Here is a 24,923-nt window from a genome sequence, read left to right on the forward strand (position 1 = left end):
TCTTGCTGTTCTGAGTAGTTTTGAGACTAACTCTCCCTGTGGGTTCAGATGTCGAGTGGGTACTGACAACTATCAGGGAAATAGGTTTCTGTAGAACTTGTTGCTTACTGCAAGTGTCTCTCTGCAGCAGGGATAAGGTGAGCAAGGACCCCTCTGCAAAGAAATAAGGTTGCCCGGTTGTTAGCAGGTACAGGCTCTTTCTCAGGTCACTTTATACCAGTTTACCCCATCTAAAGGTCCAATCTGAGTCACACTTGACACATGCTCTTCTCTGTGGTCCAGAGCTCCTGTTTATGGTGGTGCTTAGTTGCAAGTAGCAGCAATATATGTATTTTGTCTCCTTCACTTTTGCTGCAAGATTTTTAGATATACATCTGTGCTGTTCCTGATCGACGTGACTTTCCAGAGAGCTTTCTGCCTGTCTTTTGGGTTCTTTTTGTTTGTTTGTTTGTCCCATCCCATTTCCCATGAAAACTTTCTCCACCGAGATCAAAGAGAGGACCAAATCATTTCCTGGGATAGATCAGTGCAGAGCTTTTATCCCCTACAGCTTGTTTTCCCCATCTTTACCCAACTATAAATCCAGGAATTTTGAAGATGAACCTGTGACATTGCATATCTTTCACTTTCCCAGGAAAACAGTTCCCACTAGGATGTCCCTTAGAGGTTGGCTCTGGGATAGCGGAGCATGGAGGACAGTACATGGCTCCGAGCAAGGGGAAGAAAAAGCACAGAGCTCCTGCCCTGTGTCTGTCCCAGTAATTCAGAAGAAAAGCCAATATTGTTCCCTCAGCAGGGGCCTGCAGGGAGCCAAGCTTATCAGCTTTAGTCCCTGGCAAATTACTCATGGCAAGTCCATTTCCACTCACAAAGAAAGGGAAGAAGAAAAAGGAGGGCTTCTGAAATCCCTGCCTTGGCAGTGTGACAGGTTCATTTGGCTCCACAGCACAGCGGTGGTTTATTCCCTCATGTTGTGCCTTTTATTTAAAGCAGGGTTGTTTTTAGAGCTGGAGTGGAGGCCAGGAGGGTGTGGTGGCCCTGGCCGCAGATGACCACACAGCCTGGCAAGGGGCACATCGCTGTTCTATGGAGAGGGCTTTGCTGACCCCACCGCTGTCCCGGTGGCAAACAGTGAATGTTTGCTGCTTGCCACATGGCTGTTTTTGCCAAACCCCATCTTCTCACTCATGTAGGCAACCCTCATAGAACCTGATTTTAAAGCCGAGTTTTCCTAGTGCTGCAAATTTCATAGACTCATAGAATAGTTTGGGTTGGAAGGGACCTTCAAAGCTCCCCCAGTTCCACCCCTGCCATGAGCAGGGACATCTTCAGCAGCTCAGGTTGCTCAGAGCCCCGTCCAGCCTGGCCTGGGATGTCTCCAGGGATGGTTCAGCCACCACCTCTCTGGCCAACCTGGGCCAGGCTCTCACCACCCTCATCGTAAAGAATTTCATCTTCATGTATGGCTTGACTTTCCCCTCCTTTAGTTTAAAGCCATCACCACCTGTCCTATCATAATTTCCTGCTGCTGGGCCAGACTGGCAGAAATCAAAACCACTTATCTGCTGGGGAATAAAGCATGCTCACAAAATTTAAGTATTTCATGTAAGACCAAGCTCAGCATCCCACAAAGTTCATCCGCTAAATTAGACTTGGCAGGAGATTGTACCTGTAATACTCTGGTCTGCTGACCACGTCCAGATCATGTGAGGGGCATTGATGCTGTTATGGGTTTCTCTCAGTTTCAGTGGCCTCCCAACCTGCTCCATGGGTTGTAGGGAGAGAAACAGACATAAGAGTGAAAAGAAACAGCAGAGACCTAAGCTAAGCAGATAAAGAAGACCAAAGCTCAGCCAGCAATGAAGGTGCTGAGGGATCAAGTACTGTGGGTGCCTCAAGCTGTAAAGCTCTTTTTAGTTTGACATCAGAGCAAGGAAGGTGCCTAGTTTGAAGTTTGCAGGAGTCAAGGCTTGGTCACAGACCTCAGCTTTGCTCTCCTGGCTCAGCAGTGCTCCTGGTGGTGTGACTCTTGGGGACAATGCAAAACTTCACCGTTTCTCTACAACCATCGATTCTGCAAAGTCTGGGTCACCTCTGACATTTCTCTGAGCAGAAAAACTCCAACACTGCTTCACCTTTAAACCCCACAAAATGAGTCCTATGCAAATAAGGCCGTCCTTGATATGTTCATGTCACTATTTTCTGAGGGTGTTGGTGTCTTGCTGTTATTGTCCTGGGACTGGCTTATAGCTCAAATTGTCCTTTCCCCTTCTTGCTGTTTCTCAGGTGTTTGTATAGAGAGCAATCACTTTCCTTCCTAGACTCAGAATTGACCCAAATCCTGCAAAATACTTCTTTTCCCCTTGCAAAACAAGCTCTGCAGCCCTCTTGTGACAGTAGCAGCCCTTTCTGAACCTCCTCCAGCTTAATTTCTTCTTGCTAAGAAACTGCACATTGCAATTTCTTCTTGCTCAGAATTGCACATTGCGCTGCAGGTGAAAGGGGTTTGTGCAGTTCATTAACGAGCAGAAATAGATTTTGTGACCACCAGCATTTACAGAGAATCATTTTGATGATCCAGGGATGTTTTCCCTTAGCGGGAGAAAGAACAGCAGAGACTGGATTTTTTAATCTTTCAGTCCTTTCGCAGACATCTCCCAGCTGAGGTCTGTGAGCAGCGGGCTTACCTGGAGCTGACATAAACTATTTGGGGTGTTATTGAATAATATGCATTCAGCTTTGCTAAGTGATTCATTGTGCTATATATTTTGTTAGCAAGAAGAAAGGGGTGGGGGAGAAAATCAGCGTTGTTGTAGCTCTTCTCAGGGCTGATTTGTAATCATGTTATTATAAAAAAGCAAAGCATAAGTCCAGTGTTTGGATTCTCTTCCTCATAAACACTGAATAATTTAAGTCTTCTCCCATTTATGCCTTGTATCTGTCTGATCTATGAGTCTGAGGCTTCCCTGGATAGCTGTAATGCAGCAATGAGAAGTCCAGCACAAGCCAACCAAAGGGCACATTTGCATATAGATTGAAACGTGAATCTTTGGGAGCCATTCATTAGTTGCAGTGCTCAAGACATTTGGCATTTTAACAGCTCCCTGCATCAAATCCTTTCCATCAAATTTATGGGACAATTAAAGTGCCGGGGTAGCTGTGTGCAGAAAATGAAGCTGCAGGCTAGGGAGATGTTCTTGCAGTGCTATGGCTGCAGAATATAAATTGCATGATGTCAAATAAAGGTAAGGTGAGCAATCTCAGCCCTGCCTCTTAGAAACGCTGTCTGAAACACGCTCATTCCTGCTTTTTGATACCTAGAGAAGCTCTCAGGATCCACCTTCCCCAAAGTATGTGCACTGAAACCTTAATCTATTTGATCTCAAGATAGAGAAGGCTTGGAGTGAGAGTTGTTATATGTGTGGGTGAGTTTAGTTTTTCTTTTTTAAGAGGCAGTAGCAAAATACCCAGTCAATGGAACATTTGTTTGAGAGTACAGGAAACTTCAAAGGACTCGATAAGAAAATTTACTTTTAATTGATCTTGAAACCTTAGCTTTCCCCAGGGAAAATCTGCATCCTTGGGACAGCTCTTGAACAGCAGTTCACATATCATCTTGTCTTCCCAATGGTAAATTCTCTGTGTCTGTCAGAGTCCTTAAAGATGGGATTTAACCTGCTGAGACCTGAAGTCTGGAGGAAGAAGATTGAAATTCAGCCCCTCAAACTGCCTCTTTCCCTTAAGCCATCTAATTCATCGTGGCCACAAGTTACACCAGGGGACGTTAAGTTTGGATATTGGGAAAAATTTCTTCCCAGAGAGGGTTGTCAGGTATTGGAACAGGCTACCCAAGGAAGTAGTGGAGTCACCATCCCTGGAGGGATTTAGAAGATGTGTAGATGAGGTTCTTAGGGACATGGTTTAGGGGTGGACTTGGCAGTGTTAGGCTAATGGTTGGACTTGATGATCTAAAGGGTCCTTTCCAACCTGAACAATTCTATGATTCTATAACCTGAGTCTGAAGAAGCATCACTGTTTGGATATGATTTCTGTAAAGAAAAAGCCTATAATGAATCTTGAACCTCGTATGGCCATTGTGTGCCAAGTCGGTGGAGCCGGTGGCTGATAGCCCTTCCAGCAACTCCTTTGTAAGGGTGAGGTTCAGGGTGGGAGGTCGGAAATCCTTCATTCCCACCCACCCCATCCCACGCACATCTTATCTTGCTGCTAGGGATCAACACAAGGGTTGATTTCCCTTGGTCCCCACTCTAGTCATTGAGCCTCTGACTGCTGTTCATAAGGGGACGAAGCATCTTCATCCCAGCTGTGCAAACAGAACAGAGCAGAGGATCTCCCATCCCATCCCATCCCATCCCATCCCATCCCATCCCATCCCATCCCATCCCATCCCATCCCATCCCATCCCATCCATCTCCATTCCTGCACACCCACCTGCCTCTGTCTGCCCTCCACTTCCTCCCAGATGTGTGATACAGCTGTTGACTGAATCAGGTTGTCCATAGTTTCACCAAAATCATATGACTTACAAGTACTTTAAAACACCTTGAGCATAATTTATTATTTTTTACTTATTGCTGTTATTTTTACACAGATCAGTTCTCAGATGGGATATAAGGAGTGACAGTTGGAGGGATTTGGGTAAAAGTTGACATTTAAGCCAACATGGCCGCCGTAAGAAATGTTTGCAACATGACATCCTTAATGGAGTGTGGGACCATGACTTTAATCTGCTTCTTGTACGAATGGCTGTGCAGCAGATAGGCAGCTCTTCCCTGTTACACATGACCTTCCTCTTTATCAAATTCCCCTTGTGAAACTGGAAAACAACAGCAAGACATTAAAGAGGAAGCCCTCAACATTTCATGGATTTGGGGTCACAGGCACATCTGTGGAATGTGACAGATGTACACTAGTGAAAGAGTTGGCCTTATGGTGTAAAATTCATTCCTTTTTCAAGCCACAGCATCGTTTCTAGCACAGTGTAGATTCGATAGCTATTTTCCTAAAAAAAACCCAACAAAACAACTGAGCTCTGGCTTTCTACAATCAGGTTCAAGAAGCGGTGTGCAGATACTGGGGCCCTGGGGAAGGAAAGCAATAACAGACCTTTTCAAAGGCACAGATTGAGAAATGGCATTTCTTTCTCAAGAGAAAGTTGAGCTGGGAGTACAGAGAATATCTGCTGAGATGTCATTGCCTGGTCAATAAATACAATAATTTTATTGGAATTAAAAGCTGACCTTGAAGACAGAATTCCAATGAGAATGTCAAAAAGATAGCCTCGCTGTCAGCCTTTAGCCAAACTCAAGAGTTTTCATTACAAGTTCTGTTTATACGATGTTCCTGTTGCATTTGAGGTTTTGGTGAAATCGCATTCTCTAGGGAAGATTTCCAGTAAGAATTTTGGAGGAGTAAATCTATTTTTAGTTGTTTCATAAATGTGACCAGAACAGAAGGATTTGGATGTTTGTTAGAATGCACATAAGGAGACTGTTCTGAAAAAAAAATATGATTAAGAACAGAGTAAATTGAATGCTGTGAGTGAAATAGCCCAGGACACGCTGGTAAGCCAGCTGGCACTTTGGATATCTCTACTGGGATTTCAGCAGTGAGGAAATGAGATGAATAAGTGTGAAGTGGGACTTGGAAATTTGTTTGCTGATGCTTTTCTATTTCTATTTTGCCACTCCTGGGTATATTTACAGATATTGGTCTAGTGGTCAGCAGTATTGATTGGCTGGTGCAGGGGTTGTGCTTTAGACTGTTGTCATTTGAGGAAATTGCCTTCTGACCCCATCTATGGGGGTCTGAGTTTTGCAAATAACTGCTCTGGTGAGACCCCCCTGCAGTGCTGGTCCAGCTCTGGGTCCTCAGCACAGGACACACATGGACCTGCTGGAGAGGGGCCAGAGGAGCCCCAGGAATGATGCGAGGCTGGAACAGCTCTGCTGGGAGGACAGGCTGAGAGAGTTGGGGTGTTCAGCTGGAGAAGAGAAGCTCCGGGGAGACCTTAGTGTGGCCTTTCTGGACTTAAAATGATCGGATAAGAAAGATGAGGACAGACATTTGAGCAGGACCTGTTGTCATAGGACAAGGGGTGATGACTTTAAACTAAAGGAGGGAGATTCAGGTCAGACATGAGGAAGAAATGTTTTCCACTGAGGGTGGTGAGAGCCTGGCCCAGGTTGGCCAGAGAGGTGGTGGATGAACCATCCCTGGAGACATCCCAGGCCAGGCTGGACGGGGCTCTGAGCAACCTGAGCTGGTGAAGATGTCCCTGCTCATGGCAGGGGTGGCACTGGGGGAGCTTCCAACCCAAGGTCCCTTCCAACCCAAACCCTTCTGTGATTCTATGATTGCCCTTCCCACACCACCCTCCTGCTCTCTGCACAGGCAGGCAGCATTGGCTGAGGAGTGCAGATGCTTTTTTGCACTGAGGAAAGGTCAATATTAAGTCTAGGAAGATTTCATCCTCCAGTAGGCACTTCTGTGAAAGGAGAAAACGTCACCAGCTATAAATGATGATAACTTCTGTTCCTGAACAGAAATTGTGATAGAATTTTGAACAGAGCTACAGTGTGCTGTAGTTGGGAACTTATATGAAATAATTAACCACATTTGTTCAGACCCAGTTGTGTCCTATTTAGTATTCTGTACCCAAACCAACTGCTGGTGAACACCAAGAGATGAGTAAGCGTACAGTGTAATTCCCTCACAATATTTTCATGTTCTTCAGACAATCTTCTGGCCTCCACCTATGAGCTTTCAGCTCCAGGTTTTCCCAAGTCTGATGTTATTTATTTGGCTAGCAGTCCCTAATGCCTCTCTCTTCCAAGCACTCATCCAACTTCATAACTTCTCCAGGTGTCCTTTCTACCTCCATAGCTTTTTGCCGAACCTACTCCCTACTGACTTTAGTGTGTGTCTCCTTATTTTTGGACTGGAACAGCATTTTAAAAGAAGTATCTCTACAGAACACAGGAGAAAAAATAACTTGGATTATTTTGCATGCTGAAGAAGAAAGAGCCAAATTCAGTTTGTTTTTAAGACTGAGGAAAATTGCCTGTCTGGGACACAGTGCCAGTGATTTGCATACTACAACTCGGCAGCCTTTTGTGCAGCCGATGTGAATGCAACGTGAGCAATTTATGTTCATCTCCTATCGGCCGGCCAAGCGTTTTATTGCCAGCACCGTTGCTGGCAAATGACTCCTAAGGTCACACACTGCATTTTCATGATCTGCAAATCACTTTATAAAGTCATTTTGCTGCCCTTTAACCCCATAAAATTGCTAGATTCAGTGCAAGGGCGACAGGCAGCCCTTTCTCATTAAGTAGATGCTTGAAGTTTGACAGCATTTGCATCTAGCAAAATGCAATGGGGGCATTAACCATATTTCCATGCTGATACTCTGTCAACTCGTTTCTTACAGAAACATTCACATAATTACTGCATCTACGTGATAATACACTTGCAGTTTCAAAATCAAGGCTGTATGGCAATTACTGTGTTTCTCAAAACAAGTGTAAAATTGATGAGCATTCTTCACGAGAATTCATTTCCCTTTACGTGATTTAGGTTTTCAAATGAGCACCAACCAGCTGCCTGTTGCTGAACTGGAATCTCTGCCACACTGGACACCTTGCAAACCCACAACAGAAATAAAAGTTTGGTTCCAGGAGCGACATTTAACAAAACCCATTTGTAATGTAACCCTTTTCATTGTAAAGCAGAGAAAACGTGAGACAAAAACACTTTGGAGGCCACATCCCCCTACTTACACTGTGCAGCATATGCAGAATGGACTGTCCATGTAATAAAATATCCATGAGAAAGCTAAGAAGTACCAAGAATACAATAATTAGTTGCTGCCCCAAAAGCATGCAGAGCTTATTTCTTTTGTGTTTTCATTCTTCTAGCTAGTAGAGTTCAGGATGTCCATATGAAAGTTTAATCCCTACAGAAATCTTACCAGCTGCCATTCCTTAAAAATTTCTTGTATGACATAGGTCCAAGGTGCTCTTTCAAGCTGTGGCTACTGCTTTGTTTTTAATGGCTGGTGATTATTTGGTGGGACTTAGATTTTGAAGCAGGTTTGTGTGTTTGTGTGTTCATTGAGGGTGATAAAACACTGGCCCAGGTTGTCCAGAGAGGTGGTGGATGAACCATCCCTGGAGACATCCCAAGCCAGGCTGGACGGGGCTCTGAGCAACCTGAGCTGGTGAAGATGTCCCTGCTCATGGCAGGGGGGGTACTGGATGAGCTTTGAAGGTCCCTTCCAACCCAAATTATTCCATGATTCTATGATATAGGACTGATGTTCACGTTCTGGCTTCTGATTTCTCTCTGAAAGTGAAGTCTCTTCAATATGGGCCCAATGGACTATAAACCATTAACTGTAAAACTGTCCCAAGCTCACGGTTTGAAGGCATCCACAGTGCACATCTGTACCTGCCCTGATCCAACAAGGCAACCATCTTGGATCTGCCACCTATAACTGTGATTTGAATAGTGATGATTGTCCCTATCTCTACCATCTTGTGCCAGTCTAAAAACTCCACTCTGTCTCTTTGCAACCTTTAGGTTAGGGTTTGTCTGGCTGCACTTGCTGACTTCAGACCCTTAATCAACCCCGTTGTCCTCTGGGGTTCCCACCCTTCTTCCAGAGCCTTCTGGAATTCCACACCTTCCATAGCCCAGTTGTGATGAAGTGAAATTTGGGATTAAAATGCACTCTCTCATTCCTCATTCTGCTTAGGGTGTTATTGGCATGAAAATTTAATTAAAATGCATGGAGAAATAACCAGAAAGAAACCTCCTGATGCACTTGGTAATTCCAGAGAGTTACAGCAGATGGGGCTGGTTTTGTGCTGCTGGGAGCCCATGGCGCAGCTCCGCGACTGATCCACCTCTTCCCTCAGAGGGATCCGTCACCAACAATTTGGGAAGTTTTCCAACCACAATAGGCAAGAGGGGTTTGAAGAATCCAGGCAAGTGGCTGTGATTACCATCCTGCTCTGCATTTCCGTCTCAAGGGTGGTCTTGCATGGAGCCAACCCTGGACTCTCCAAACCTATGAAGCAAGCAATAAAATATGGATGATTTTGCTCTATTTTCGTAAATACTAGTAGGACTGGGTTTTTTAAATCTGTTTCCTGATGACTCTTCAATATTTTCTTGACATCTGGGAGTCTCTTTTCTCCTCTTGGAAGGACACAGCTTGTATCCCAGCATCTTTGCATCCTTGTGGCTGGCACCTAAGGAGCAAAAACCACTATCACATTTTAGATGGCATCATCAGCACTGCCAGCATGTTTTTGTTTGTTTGTTTTCTATTTTGCTTCCTCCTGCCATTCATTCCTCTCAGGAACTGGCTTTTCAAACACATCCCTGGCGCAGTCCACTTCTCCCTTAAGCAGTTGTATCACAAACTCCTTCAAGATAGCATTGACTGAGCTGCAAACTAACCTTCCTCCAGACCCCCTCACCCTCCTCAGTAACCAAGACAACCCTCACAGATAATCAAAGGGAGTGTGTAATAAAGGGCAGTGCTGTTCAGTGAAGGAAAAGCAGCATTACTCCCTTTTCATTCAATATTTCTGAAGATGAGACACGATATTTTAAACATTAGGGCTTGTCTAGACATGTCAATGCCACTTTGGCTAATGCGGAGCCTTGGCACAGACACATTTCTACTGGGAAAACTGCATTTACATGAGTATAGATTACTCCTATATGGGAAAATAATACATTTTTACTAGGATTAAGCACATCTTTGCACTTTGTTTACATTCCTGTTTATATAGGAATAGCTGGGCAGATTACAATAGTACCATGGAACTAATTGCAGACTAGATCTCAGTGAGGCTGAGAAAAGGCAGGGAGGAGGGAAGGAGGAACCTTAAGAACACAGAGCATGAAAGATGAAACTCTGAAAGAGAATTTGACAGGTTGTGTATGAAAAGCGAAAGAGATTTTTGTCTCATATGGTGGAAAAATCCTGCTTTGTTTCCCCAGGAATAAAATCAGATAAAACAATTGAATTCATGTCATTGCTTTCTGGCTTCTTTGAACAGGCCTTCTGAGCCAGGATGAAAAGCATCTCTTCCAATTTGCATTTCTGTGTGTGATCTTATTTTTTCTTTTATTTTTCCCCTTTATTAGGGGAATTCAAACTGTGTCCTTTTTGCGAATCATTGTGAGCTTGAAAATTCTGTGTGCCCCAGAGACAGAAGAATGTTGGGTGAAAGTATTAGTACCTGATTAGCTCCCTCTGTTGCATAGTTCTGCAGCTCTCGTGCTCATCAACTGTGACTCTTCTTTCATGAATCAAATCAAACATCTCTTTGCCTTCACCTGGGAAATGAAGCTCATCCATGAGCAAGGCAGAGCCTCCAACAATGCTACTTGATGATGCCACAGCAGATAGAATCGCAAAATAATTTGGTTGGAAGGGGACCTTCAAAGCTCATCCAGTGCCACCCCTGCCATGAGCAGGGACATCTTCACCAGCTCAGGTTGCTCAGAGCCCCGTCCAGCCTGGCCTGGGATGTCTCCAGGGATGGTTCATCCACCACCTCTCTGGCCAACCTGGGCCAGGCTCTCACCACCTTCAGATACTGGCATAGGCAGCACTTCCACTCCCTTGGCCATGCACATTCCTGCTGCTCTCTCTGCTCCTTCACTGGGGCTCTGCTGATGGCCTGATGAGCCAGTTCAGGGCCTAAACCAGCAAAACGCTTTGCAAAAAGACATGAAAATGTTGCTGCTGGGTTGACTCCCTGAGCCAGTTCACCATGGGATCAAATCAAAGAAAGGGATGGAAGAACACAGCTGTATTGTCCTGCCATAGGGACCTGCTGGAACCAGCATCCCTCCCAAACTGTGCTCACTGAAGATGCCATTCCCTTAGTCCCATCTTCCTAAAGCTTGATACACAGAACAATATGCCTTTAAAGGAAAATCTCCAAAATATTTGCTTCTGGGTGGCTAAAGGCAAGTGGTTTCCACCGTGCCTCCTATTGCAAACTAGGGAGCTCTTAGCTGTACCCTCAGTTGTTTGGGGGACAGGGGTGGCTGTTGTTGGCAGATTCAGAACAGATCCGAGAGCTTCCAATGTGGAACCAGTGCAACATCGTCTCAGTCTAACAGTACTAAATTATGTGTTCTTACCCACTCTAATTCTGCCTGGTTTTATTTTACCCCTCTCCAGTTTTCCAGATTTGTACATTTTATGATTGCTCTGTCGTCTGCCTTTGGATTTCTTCTATTTGCATTTAGGACAGGACCCAGACATGAGGCTCAAAGGCTCAGTCTTCATTTCCTGTTCCACTTCTGCGTCTTAGCAAATTCTTTTCAGTCACATCCCAAGCAGTGACCATCAGGCTTTTTTGTGTGAGACCTGATACGTGGGGCTTTGGCACGGTGTTTGGGTGGGTGACACCCAGGGCCAGCTTAATCTGCTTGTAACGTCAACGGATTGAGGGATTCTCCGCTTCTCCCGCGACAGTAATGCCGTAGGAATCACAGATTAAATCTTCTATCTCCGTGTTTGTCTGCATGCTTAAAATCCGCTCCTGAGCCAAGAGGTCCCAAACAAGTCAACAACAAGCTCCTTGCCAAAAGCCAAGGACGAGGTCAAACATCGCTTGGAGCTGAGCTTTGTTGCACCACGCTGTATTGTGCCCCTGGAAACCTGATTAAATCCATCATTTTTGCTCCAGGAGTCTTTGACTATCCCCTCAGCATTAAATGGGAAGATGTTGGGATGGGTACCACATTTGTGGTTGGCTTTTTTTTTTCCCTCCTGTCAGTATCAAAGTTACAGGATGAGTGAGCAGTGCATTGGTTATTGAATTATTTAACAATTCCTCTTGCGTCTCTCCCTTTGCTTCAGAAAGCTTTTGTGTGTAGCACGTTACCTTGGCTGACAGCTGGTACCTGATGTGCTACAAGAAATTGGAAGAGAATCTTATTTATTTATGAAACAGAAAATTTGTTAGGCTTACTGACTACCAGCATGTGTTCTTCTTGCACTTCAGTTTGTCATTAAGTAGAAATTCAAACTTTTTCTTCCTTTCCCACCTTTTCTTGATGCTGGTGGCATTTGCACAGCTAAAGATGAGTGCGAAGAACAGAGATGAGCTGTCCTAGTTCTCCTCTGGGTTGGGCAGCTGTGGATCCGGGAGAAGCTCCATTAACTGAGCAGGGTACACCCATGTAATCGAGAGCTGAACTGAATCAGATAGGTGATATCTAGAGGCGATATGTGGTTTTAGTAGAGCGCTGACATCGTACTACCCAAAGGATTCAGGTAGCCGTTGGAAGTCTGCACTGGCATAACATGCTGCGATGCACCAATGCATTTAGATTTCAGTCTGCTCTCCAAATGACATTGAAATTTGGAGCTGGGGGAAAGCCTATGTTTGCACTTTTGTGTGCACTAAGGATATTCTGCTTCAGAGACAGGCAGTCAGGAAGTAAAGGACTCAGCTCAGATCTAGCTCTCTGGAGACCTGGGTATGTGATTATGCCTGTTTGTAAAACCAACCAACCAACCTCCCCCCCCCCACACACACACACAAAAAGCTGCATAAACAGGTTGTTTTACATCAATTGTCAGAGATATGGCCCATAGAGATCACATTTGGCCCACATGGTGCATTGATGCATCAACAGCCATTCTGCAGGGTATCAATCTTTCTGTTTTAGAAAAGTAAGTTTAATGAGCAGGGAGGAATTGTTGAAGCACTGCTGAATTCACGGACAGCCACTGATAACCAGTCATTTTCCGTATCCTTCAGCAATTTACCTGAATACCAGCCCTTAGGACCATCCATGCTAGAGGTAGTAGCCAGATTTAGGCACCTGTGCTGTAGATTTCCGCTCACAAATTGTCCTCTTCACACACTCCTTTAGGTCAGTATCATCTGACCTAGTTTAAATACCTGTTTTGTGCAGAGGTGACCGTAGAAGTGCCTCTTTCTTTCCCTTGAATGTAGAATAGAATATAATTTAGGATAGGATAGGATAGGATAGGATAGGATAGGATAGGATAGAATAGAATAGAATAGAATAGAATAGAATAGAATAGAATAGAATAGAATAGAATAGAATAGAATAGAATAGAATAGAATAGAATAGAATAGAATAGAATAGAAAGAATAGAGAGTATTTCAGTTGGAAGGGATCTACAATGATCATCTAGCAAAGATCTGGATGTCTTGCTCAGACACATGCACTGGCTTAGTTGAGCCCCACCTAAGCTGTTCCACTGAATAACTCAACTTTTCAGGGGTAGCTGCAAAACAACCAGCCCAAGAACACCTCCTCAGCTCTGGCAGTGTCTACTGCATCTTCTTTGGGTCTTAAAAAACAGGATGGGAGAAAGAAACTCAGACTTTCATTAAATTAGCTGTTTCAGCTGCTGTGAGGGTCATTCCTGCAGGCTGTATTTCCCTTTTTTCTCCAGCAGTGAGGTCCACACCAGCACAGTAGCACTTAACAGAAGCTCAGGTCTCGGCAGCTGCATAAACCTTTTGCCTGGGTAAAATCAGTTCCTTAGGATAAGCATTTTCCCCTCACTACTATTCATGTGCACAAAGTGTATCACATCAGAACCTTGATCCCAGCTGTGCCTGCTGCTGCAGAGGTGCAGTAAATCATCAGATCAGGGTCCAGCGTGGCTCTTCTGTCTCTGCAGCGAAGAGTCTAATGTTACCCCGGGGAGCTGTAATCTAAACCGGATGGCATTGCTGATGGGCTGCCAGCCAGCTGAAGGTTTGTTTTCCCCCATCGTGTCCCTCCCCTCATTGTCCTAAGTGTGTTTATTCGTTTCCCACATAAGGCATAGCGCGTTCCCTTAGAACAAGCGTGTGATAGGTGGCTTGATGCTGTTGCTCTGCCCCTTGATGCATACAGAAGGGAGGCTGATTTCCAAGCCAGGTCATCCCTTCGGAGGGATGGGATTTCCCATTTCCAGGAGGCAGCAGACAGCCCTGCTAACACCAAATGCCTCTGGTTGACACACATGACACCTTCTAATGAGTCCTCGCAAAAATCTCCTGCGAGCAAAGGAGCAAGGCAAAAAATATGCAGTGGAAATGTGTGAAATGAGAGACCTTCAGCAGCCTCAGTGTTGGGGAAAAAATAAGCAAATTAGTGTAATAGGACTACAGAGACGGGATATAGCCCTCTGGGTTTCCATCATTACTTTACTCCAAGGATAAACCTAGGGCAAATCATTCTGCTCCTCTGCTCCGTAGTTTACTCTTTGGCAGCACATGGAGATACACAGCCTCAGGAATATGGTACAGGGTGTAGCTGAGCAATGATCTTAATGTTTGCTCCAGTGCAAATGAAATAAATACTTTGGCTGCTATTTCTCAGATCTGCTGCTCCCACATTGCTCCGATTGCCGTGGTACAGCAGCGAGGAAAGTTGTACTGATGAGCAAAGAGCAGGACCCAGCTCAAATCCATAGAACCCATCCTATAGGCACCTTGACATTTATTTATCCAGTCCTTCCTTCTACATGCATCCTCTCATTGGTTATTAGCTTTGATTGGACATTTATCTTGTACTTTCTAGAGGAGCAAAAAATGCAGCCACTTACAGCATCATGTGTTCAGGTCATGCTGGAGATAGATATCTCCCATGAGGTGGCTACATTTGATCTGTGTCTTCTTCTCCCTACATTACTATTGCATCTCATGCACGTTTTTTCTTGCTCCTATGGTGGACTGTAGACATCCATCTTATTCATCTCTAACCTGCACTCTTAACTGTGAGACTCGACCTCTTCCTTAAATCATCTGCCCAGCTACAAGAAATAGACACCTTATTGTTTCAGGGCTTTGTAATATAGTTTAAGCCTACAAAGTTATTAAATCCTTAAGGAAGGATTGCCTCACTATTCTCACTGCTGTTCACTGATGAGCAGAAGTAGCTTGGTATATTTGATGTAGCCATCATCTATGGTTGTTCTTGGTGACTGTATCCCATCAAGGGGACCTATAAAGCCTTTGTTCCTCTAGATAACTTTCTATCAAGAATATATCCTCTGCATCATAGATGAATGGATTCAAAACCCCATGGAATTAAGGCATCAGTAGAGGTTTGCATTAAAATAGTGATGAGAATGGTATGGGAAGCTTAGCAGCTGCATCATTATCTAGTCATGCATTGCTCTGGTCTGTATAAATGGCACCAATTTAGATCCAACATTTACGTGGAAGAGACTGGAGGCCAGGTAGAGTAGTCTTAAATTCTCTAAATGAGCAGAATAGCCTTTCCTAGATGAAAATGAGAAATCTCTAGTGCATCTAGGTAGGACAGGAAAAAGTAAATCTGGGATGACTGTAAAATTTCTCATGCTCTTCTGATTGGGTCAGCAGCCCTGATTAGTCCTTATAAGAACGATCGTCTCTGCACATAAGGAGAGATTGCAGAAGTGGGTCTCTAGAGCAGCCAGGTGCAGAGTTAGTGCCGACCTCATTATCTCCGTGGTCCTCACATTCAGCACATCTTCACCCACAGCCCAGGTGCTCCTCTCACCTATAGGCACAGAGGCTGTGCTGCTCCGAACACCCTCCCTCTCAATTATTTAAAATTCAGTTGCTATGGATCTACCCAAGGTGATCAGTTTAAAGAAAATGCAGATGGCCTCTGGTTTTGAGTTCCCGCTGCGCTTTGGTTAATTTGGTATGTAAAGGTATTAGGTTAATTAAATGCCATGTGTTGCATGGGGACTGACTGCATTTGTGGATTAATAAGTACTCGAGTGTGTTCTGTGCTGAAAGTCCTCAAGCTGGCAGACGGTTATTTCACTAAGAAAGGAAGGTAACAGAGAGAAGTCACAGGGAAATGAAGAGTTTTCCTGTCAATCCGGCAGTCATTTTTCCAGAACAGGGGGCTGCGGTGTCCTTCAGGTCTCCAATGAAGTATCACCCCTTACTGGAGAGACTGGAAGAATTTGAGTGAAGAGAAGCAAAGTAGTTCAGTTTGTTTTGAGACTCCTGCAGAACCTGTTTTATGGAGCAAGCATGCTAGCTGGCCAGTGGAGGACCATGGTTAGTGTGCAGAAGTTTTTCTCCTAGGGGAAGACCTTTGCCAAGAGGCACTTTGTGAATCAGGTCACAGGGGTGTCCTGCAAGTAGCAGACATGGTCACACTGGAGGTCTAAAGCCAACCAGCCACAGTACTCTGGCATTCGTGGTGGAACATATGTAGAAAGCAGAGAGGGGGACAAAGACCACTGCAAGATTTTGGAGATGCTGAAGAGGAAGAAAGTTGTTTTCGTGCAGCCATGCCCTGAGGTGGTGGAAGATCAGGAGAGAGACCAGGGCAAATGGACACTACTACGCAACGTCAACCAGGCCCTGAAGCCCACGACAATTCTAGCGGTAAGATAGGGGGTCCCAAGCTCTGAGCATGGCTAGAAACTTTCAGACTACTTTGAAATTGGGGTCACTATTTACTGGGATCCTCATACTGCTTGTGCCAGCTTCTCTCACCTCTTTCTGAGTCTTCATTCTCCCCCAAGCACCATAGCTCCCCTATGGTGCAACCTTCTTCCCCTTTCCATTCAAAAGCTCCTCTTAAAGATCCTCTTCATGAATTGTGTTGATCTGTGTGTGCACCCATCATGGTGTTTCCTCCTCTTGTGCTGCTGGTTGGTTGTCACTGCCCATAGCTGGTGAGGTCCTGAGGGTCTGACCCAGAAGGACACTTGCACCCAGAAGCTGCATTGAGGAGGAAGAGTTGGACCATGTTGAAGCTGTAAAGTGACTGGTGGCATTCTCACTTCTCCAGTACTCTGTCTTGTGTGTTGGAAAATGAACTACATCAGTCCAGGCATGAAGCAGGTTATGCAACTGATAAACCAGTCCACCCGAGCTGGCAAATGCATGAATCACCCTGATTTGCCCTGAAATCCCCAATATATCTCCTGCTTTTGGGGCTGATCTGAAGGTGATTGCATCAGTGGAAGGAGTGTAACAGACTTCCATGGGGTTTATATCAAATTCATCAAAGTCAGGGAAGGAAATAGGTCGGCAGCCTTAATAAGTGATGTTATTTTTGAACCCCCCAAACCTTTCTGAGCTTACCAGCTTAGCCCATCCCATAAGACTCGGGCTTTTTTTCCACCAGCATTAAGAAGAGCACTTTAATGTCTTTAGAAAGAGCATTTTGAGGGGACGAGCACTCTGTGCATTAGGCAGGCGAAGCACAGGAGTTGTCTTAGTGGTAGTAGAGTATCAATTTACCTTGGGGAAAGCAGATTGCCTTTTTATCTCAGCTGTGTGGTAACAGAACACATGAAGCAGGCTGCTTTTACAGTCATTCAAAATTAGAGATAAAAAAAGAAATACAATTCTTGTTTTCTTGATTGAGACCAATTTTTACGCAGCTGCTGAGGTGTCAGAAGGATTTTCTGATGATCAGGGACTGAGCAACCTGGCTCTTCTCTTGCTGACACCTTGATCAAGTTACCCACCCTGTGCATGAATTTGCCCAACTATGCAGGGAGGATAACAGTGCTGAACACTTGGAAATGCTTTGAGAGTCTTGGATCAAAGGAGCTAAGAGATAAATATTAATATAAGTGGATTTATAATGTATCTGTGTATGACTTGCTGCATACATTAGCTTTGTGTTTTGTTTTGTTATTCTTTTTCTTTTTAACTGAATTACGGGATGTGAGGGTAAAGCAGTTAAGGAGAAAAATATCTGAATATTATGTGTAGAGATCCTTATAACAGTGCTGTAGCACAACCCTCTGAGGAACAGAAAACCCAAACTAAAGGCTGGATCCTCATCTCCATGTAAGCAGGATGACTTTGTTGATACCCTAGATGAAACCTAGCAAGAGTTGCCAAGGATGGAGTCTACCTCAAATGGGCTGGGGATGCCTTGTGTGTAGTGTTTCTCCATGTGTGGGTCCCTGGGTATTGCCTTACATCCCTGTGGCACTCACAGGTTAGTATCTCTCAGAAGTCCTGGTGGGCAATGACTTGGATAGTGAATGTTTTACCATGTCATGTTTGATGTTGCTGGATGTCTCCAGTTCCCACTGCCCAGAGTGGAGCTGAAGGTTGCTCACCACCCCACTGAGTGAAACCCAATCTGTAAATACTCTGTCTACAGAAATGGTCAATAGTAGATGCTCAGGAAAGGGGTTATATCAAAGCATGAGCTAAGTGATCCCCCCATTTTTCACTTTTCCTTCTCCCAGCAGTTTTTCAGGACTTCAGAAGGTACATTTTGCATTTGCATTGTACTTAATAGGCACAAGTGGGCCCAGGAATGTCACATTAGGTGGTGCTACAAGTTCACAATATTAAACTCAGATACATGAAAAAATACATTTGCTTGCTCGATGTAAATATGCCTGACAATAATTTCACCAGGTGGCTCCAAATTTTATCACCTCTTCACATGGAGATTAGGGGTGGGAAATAATTCTGCCTTGTTTCAAGGAGTGTGAGTCCCACTTGGGAGTTTAGCTTTGGGTTATTTGGGGATTTGCTTTTGTACTGAGGAAGACAACTTCTTTAAAAGCCTTTTTGTATTCCAGTAATTTAATATCCACGGAGTTAATGAGCAGATAGTCCCTGCCCAGCAGGCCTGACGAGAGGTCTGTGGGATCACCAGTGACACAGAATGAGTGGATAGGGGTCAACTGTTTGCTGTGCCTTCCAAAACAAAAACAAAGAGGTCTCAAACAGAAGAGGTGACACATTTTAAACAAGAAAAAGGCCACTCCTCATTTGGCATGATGGATGCTAAAGCTTAGCACAACTTCAGGAAGCAACTGAACATGCTCACAGCAGGTAAAATCCACTGAGAAGTGTTAAATGAGAAAAGACCACCTACAAATTGCTGTACCTGGGAGCCTTCCTGAAGAATTGTATATATATATATATATATATATATACATATATATATATATGTATACACACCTCTCTGGTATGTTCTTAACACTTCTTTAGTTGTCTCCATTTCACCAGTCTCCAAGGTAGGAGAATTTATGTTTGATAGCAGTTATCTGCAGGAAAAACATGTGCAAGTCGGTGATGGACAACGACTCCCGAACTCATGAAATGGAGAGACAGTACAGTGGATGCACAATTTGCTACATTTCCTGCTACTATTACCTTGCAGGGGCTTTTCTGAGCATCTGTGAAAAAGGGGTGGTACACGGTTTACAAAAAAGTAATTTAATTTGTAGTAATGATTTGGGTCCAAAACATCAGCATCTTGTATCCCAGGGGATGCTGAACCTTCTGAGGCTCTGGGTGTAACTGTCTTCTCTTTGGTTCCAGGGGGATTATGTGTGGATGGACCTCAAAACCGGCCGGGAATTCGATGTCCCCATTGGAGCGGTGGTTAAACTGTGTGACTCTGGACAGATCCAAGTTGTGGATGATGAAGGCAATGTACGTAACAAAGGTTGTGCTGACCCTTCTTCAGCTCTATAGGCCTGGTTAGGCCAGGGGTCGTGGGATCATGATGACAGGCTTTTCATATATCCTTGGGAATCAACTGTGCCTTAGTGTTCAATTTGTAAGGACAAGAAAATGTTGTGTCCCTACTTTTGTGGAAGTACTGGCAGAGAAGAGTTGAAAAGCTTCTTGAATACAATGATAACAGAGGTCACCAAAGCTCGTGTAGATAGTGGTTTGAGCAAAACCGCCTCGACCTGATGTTTCTCTGCTGTTATGCCATCCCTTCTGACCACCTACCAACATGGGATGTGCCCAAACACTGTTGTCCTTCAGTCCTACTTCTGTGCAGTGGCAGCTGATTTGAAGGAATGTCTATATCACAAGCAGAGGGTGACCAGAGGAGGTTCTCTGTCCTTTACAGTTTTTTTTTTCCAACCTGATATAGTTGTGAATGCTTTAATTCCCTTCAGAAAGAGATATGGTTCAGCAGGGTCCTTGTGTCCAATTTGTAGTGGCTTTTCAAGCCCTCCAGAAGTGACCAGTCTAAATGACACTCTGACAATAAAAGTGTGATTTTACCACCCCTGTGCATCCCTCTGTCCTCTACTAAATCATCTTTTCTCTGCTCAACAGTATTTTGTGGCAGAAACCTGCTATTTGTTAAAAGCACCCCTCATGTGCTGGATGTCCATGCTGCCCTGGATGATGCTTCTTCCAGGATGGCTCACATCTCATGTCTCTTACTGCTTCAGTAAACCAAAAGATATTTTCTTCTGCTAGGAATATTTCAAATCAGTCACTGCCATGTCCAATACTAGAAGCTGTGGCCTGTGTGCTAATGCTTTCTCATGTATGTTCTTCCATCTGGTCTTTCTGTCTGGGTTGGGCTGTTTCTGTCTCTCATCCCAGTGTTATCTAATTTTGTTCATCTTCCTCTGCCCTCGCTCTCTTCCCAGGAGCACTGGATCTCCCCGCAGAATGCCAGCCACATCAAACCCATGCACCCCACCTCCATCCATGGAGTAGAGGACATGATCCGCCTGGGGGACCTAAACGAGGCGGGAATCCTCAGGAACCTGCTGATCCGCTATCGGGAGCACCTCATCTATGTGAGTGTCCTCCCCACCCCTACCTCTTGCTCTGCATCCCCGCTTTCCTTAGCTCTAGGGAACCCACATGTGGGAAATCCTGATTGAGCTGGGCATCTGGGTTTCTGCTTTCACCTGGACCCAAGTGGTGGAGGGATTCTGCACTTTAGAGGACACATTGAAGAGTTTATGGATGCCCCAGTGGACAATCCCATGTCTTAAGTAATGAACAAAGTCTATGTCACCTCCTTGCGTAGCCCCTGTAGAAGTTTTGGGGATATGCATGAACATTCTGCACACACAATGAGCAGTTCAACCCAGCCCATCTGCATGCTGTAGTAATCCTAAAGCAAAAACCTTTGGCAGCTGCGTACTGGATGTGGCACTTCTGCCTTCTTCCTCTGAACCACCAACTCATTCAACCCAAGTGGGTGAAGACAACAATTGCTGGAGGTTCAAGGGGTGGAGGAAGGAGGACGAGGTGCGTGCATGAAATAACTGGGAACAGTGAAGGGATCAACTCCCAGAACAGCTTTAAAGCATCTCCCCCATCTATGTTTATGACTTATAAACTCTGTCTTGCCTGGGATCCTGACAGTTGATGTCTGGAGACAGCAGTGTCCTTCCTTAGATCAGCTCGGTCGCATCATGCCCAGTGGACCCAGTGCAGCCTTGCTAATCCAACGAGACATTCAGATAATCAGGCTTCTACAGAAAGCCAGCCAGAATGGCAACTCTTTTCTGCAACAGCATCTTGAAGGCCGCCTCCCGGCAGGACAAGAGTCAGGACTCAAGTCTCTGTGCTGGTTTTATCCGTGTGCTATATGCTGTGTACTCTGGTGCACATTCTTGGGCCAGAAGTGAGGACTGTGTGTGTGTATTTGCCACTAGCTAGTGTGCTCGAAGAACCTATGCAAATATGGAAAATTTGGTATTGCTTTTAAATCCTACAGTTTTCAGATACTCAAGTAACTACCTGTTGTGTCTTTGAACGCCTTTTCAAAGCCACCTGAGAACCTAATTTTTAAAAGACTCTAGTGACTACTAGATTTTCAGGCCAGAGGGAACTGTGGTACAGTCTGACTTCCCAGAGAGCATCAGATAGCAGGCCATATCCAGGATTTTATCTGTCAAATCTGCTTGTTCTGCTTGGTGTTCAGGGCCTTTAATAAAAGATGGTTTTGGGTTAGAGCTGGGCAGCGACAGAGGGCACACCACTCTGTTACCTAGGCTGTTCATACAGTTGACAGCCCCTTGCCCCCAACTCTGGAAGATCATAGAATCATAGAATAATAGAATAGTTTGGGTTGGAAGGGACCTTCAAAGATCATCTAGTCCAACCTCCCTACAATAAGCAGGGACATCTTCAACTAGATGGTGGAGTCACCATTCCTGAAGGTGTTTAAAATACCTGTAAATTAGGTTCTTGGGGACATGGTTTAGTGACAGTGTTATGTTGACAGTTGGACTTGATGATCTTGAGGGTCTCTTCCAATCAATTGGTTCTATGATTCTACAAAGTGACTCAGTAACCGTGTGGTTTCTCTACACATTCTTTGGGTCTGATGGTGACAGTGCCATGTGTCCTACAGAGCTATGGTGTAGGGTTGGCTACATCTCACAAAGGGATTTGCATCACAGAGGTTCTAGGTAGCTTGATTGTTCCACACCACTAATGGCTTTGGAGTGTCAGCCCATGATCCTGGGCCACAGCGATTAATGCAATCTCAATGTTAGAGTAACACTCTCAAAATTAAATAGGGCACATAGCCTGATGGAGAAGCTCATAAAGCACCTCTACCTACACAGTTGTTGGAGGCTCAGAAACCCACCTTTAGATCTCATCTTTTACGAGTGGTGGCACTAGAAGGAGTAGATTTGTGTTGCATGTGGTAAATATTGATTGGTAGTTTTTCAAAGCCAAGGTACTGTATGGATGCCCAGTGGGTAGGGCAGGGGTGTCAAACCCATTTTCACTGGGCGCCACATCAGCCTCACAGTTGCCTTCAAAAGGCCGAATGTAATTTAAGGACTGTATAAATGTAACTGATCCTACCTCTATACAGTCCTAAAATTACATTTGGCCCTTTGAAGGCAACCGTGAGGCTGATGTGGCCCCCGTCAAAAATGAGTTTGATACCCCTGGGGTATGGGATACCCAGTTCCCTCAGGTGTTTTTTTCTGGGATATCATTTTCTCTCTTTTAAAGACAGTGAAGCTCAGTGTGACTTCACTGCTTAAAAGGATTTCTGAGCCTGCTGAGTAAAGGGCGACATTTCCAATGGGACTCCAGTCCCCCTTGTTTCCTCATCTCCTTAGCTTTGTGGAGGGTGTAATTCTGCTTTAATAAAATATAATTTTCCTTTTTCTTCTCCCTCACATTTTACTCGTAAGACAAACTGCGGTGGGAGGGTAAGTATGGCTTGGAGCTGTCATTTGCAATCGCTGTCATGCCTTCCACCGGATCACTTGTTTCTGTTCACCATTGTGCCGTTCTCATTTATTTTGCACCACCGTTGCTGCTGCTTCACAAATGCACTGAGAGCGTCATCCCCTTTGCTGCAGAGCTAGACCTTCATGGTGAATTTGTGACACCTTCCCAGAGCTGGAAAGTCGCCAACCTGTGAATGTGATTAATGCTTTAAGTGCTTCTCAGCAACAACCTCAACTTGAAGTAAAGAAACTTCTGCAGCAAAAAGAGAAAAACTTAAACAAGGGCTCACTGCCCCTGTTTTGGTTTGCATGCACTAAGAGAAACTATGCTGAATAACAAGAGCATCTGATGGGGAGTTTGGACTTGTGAGGTTAAATCTCCTTATCTGGAGAAGAAACCAATGCTTGGTGCTGCTCTCTAAGTGTTGGCAAAACACAGTAATGTTTGGTAGAGCTTTAACCCCATAAAATTCCACATGAAGTCAGCCATGGTGTTCTGGGTAGCGAGGGAAGCAGGCTCAGAAAGGATTTGTTTGGGGCTAATTAAAATGTAGGTCATGCAGGCGGTGATGAATTTGCTCTGAGATGTGGTTCCTATGGCCAGCTATGGCAGAGCCCCCGCCTACCAGTAAAGCTTTATTTTCCCAAGACAGGAGGGCTTTTTCTTCACCCAGCAATAGGAACCAGAGAGATAGTATTTCCTTGGAGGTGCCCTTTGTCCCCTCATCAGCAAAGTGGACAAAGTTTTGCATTCCACCAACTCTGAGAATTGGGCAAATTGTGAGTATTTATCAACTAGGAATGGCCTACAAGCAACAGTACCAGAGTTCATGCTGATGAAGTGTTTTGTGGATCACGAGGGAAGGGTCAGTGAGAGCACCCAGAAAGCATTCCTGCAAGTAATGGTTAACTCCTTTGAAAGTCTCACTGGCTGCATTTGGGGCACATCAGTGTGACTGAAATGCAGGGATTTCAGAGACTTTTGCCAAGAGTCAGGTTTTTTTGAAAAGAGGGTCAAATGTCCCTAAAATTAACCTTGTAGTAAACTATGAAGAAGAAAACAGTCTTCCAAGTAGCTCGCTCAGGAGTGGAAGGAGTCTTGGGGTTCATTTGGGATCTTGGGGGCGTGATCCCATTCAGAAACTGAGCTCACTCCTTCTCTAAGCACTAGAGTTACCTGCTCTGTCCCTGTGGAAAGCTAGTTTGGGACTTCTCTGCTGCCTTATTTCAATACCTTCTCCTTCTAACATCCAGTCTACATGATTTCACAGCCAATTTCTGCCCTTTGGCTTTGTGACAACTTTGTTACTGGGCTTAAAGTGCCTTTTTCCTTTACTGGCACGTAACACTATTACAGGGAAGACTATCATACCCTTTCTCAGTTACCACAGTAAATTCAAAACTCACCTGGGACTGACCAGAAAGTTGCTCTCGGGTGTTGGCCGTGAGGCTGGAAAGTGATGAGTCCCTAAGGGCTTTCAGCATCCCTTCTATAGGACACAATTGCCACCTACTGGCTGCCTTTCAGGAAGCCTGAGCTGGTGGGAAGTGTTGCGTAGATGGTGACAAACATATTATCATCTCACTGCACTCAAGACCTTTCCACCATGACTGAGGGATACTGGACTTAATGGGAGAAACTCAACCTGGGGCTTGTACCTACAAGTCTCTCTGTCCACTCCTCTCCCTCTTGTAACTTTATTCTCCAAAAGTTAACCTAGAGAAGGTGACTAGGCTCCTTTGAGGTTATGGAGTGAAAGTAGCTTTCATCTCGTGTCCCTTGGTTAGCCCAAGATGGAGCCCCATTGACTCGCTTGCCCTAGACACTAACTTTTAGAAGTAGGGGAAGGAGATCCTTATTCTCTGCCATGAACTTGGGATGTGGCCGAGCCTCTGAACTTCAGAGCTGCACCTGAGCAAGATGACAAAGGTC

At 44.8% G+C, this 24,923-nt stretch overlaps 1 protein-coding gene across 7 annotated transcripts in view; it reads left to right on the plus strand.

Moving 5' to 3' along the window:
* MYO7A (myosin VIIA) overlaps nucleotides 1-24,923 on the plus strand; it is a 114,029-nt gene that overhangs the window by 23,364 nt on the left and 65,742 nt on the right. For 3 of the 7 annotated variants that reach the window (XM_071815626.1, XM_071815753.1, XM_071815688.1), the window contains exons 1-4: nucleotides 15,854-16,424; nucleotides 19,347-19,460; nucleotides 20,426-20,578; nucleotides 22,952-22,969. In XM_071815626.1, coding sequence (XP_071671727.1) covers nucleotides 16,293-16,424; nucleotides 19,347-19,460; nucleotides 20,426-20,578; nucleotides 22,952-22,969 — 417 coding nt within the window. In that variant the 5' untranslated portion in view covers nucleotides 15,854-16,292. Of the gene's footprint in view, nucleotides 1-15,853; nucleotides 16,425-19,346; nucleotides 19,461-20,425; nucleotides 20,579-22,951; nucleotides 22,970-24,923 lie in introns of those variants that run through there. The other 4 variants (XM_071815781.1, XM_071815717.1, XM_071815657.1 and 1 more) reach the window with 4 other exon arrangements.

This window comes from Patagioenas fasciata, chromosome 1 (genome assembly GCF_037038585.1).
Source record: "Patagioenas fasciata isolate bPatFas1 chromosome 1, bPatFas1.hap1, whole genome shotgun sequence".
NCBI lineage: Eukaryota > Metazoa > Chordata > Aves > Columbiformes > Columbidae > Patagioenas > Patagioenas fasciata.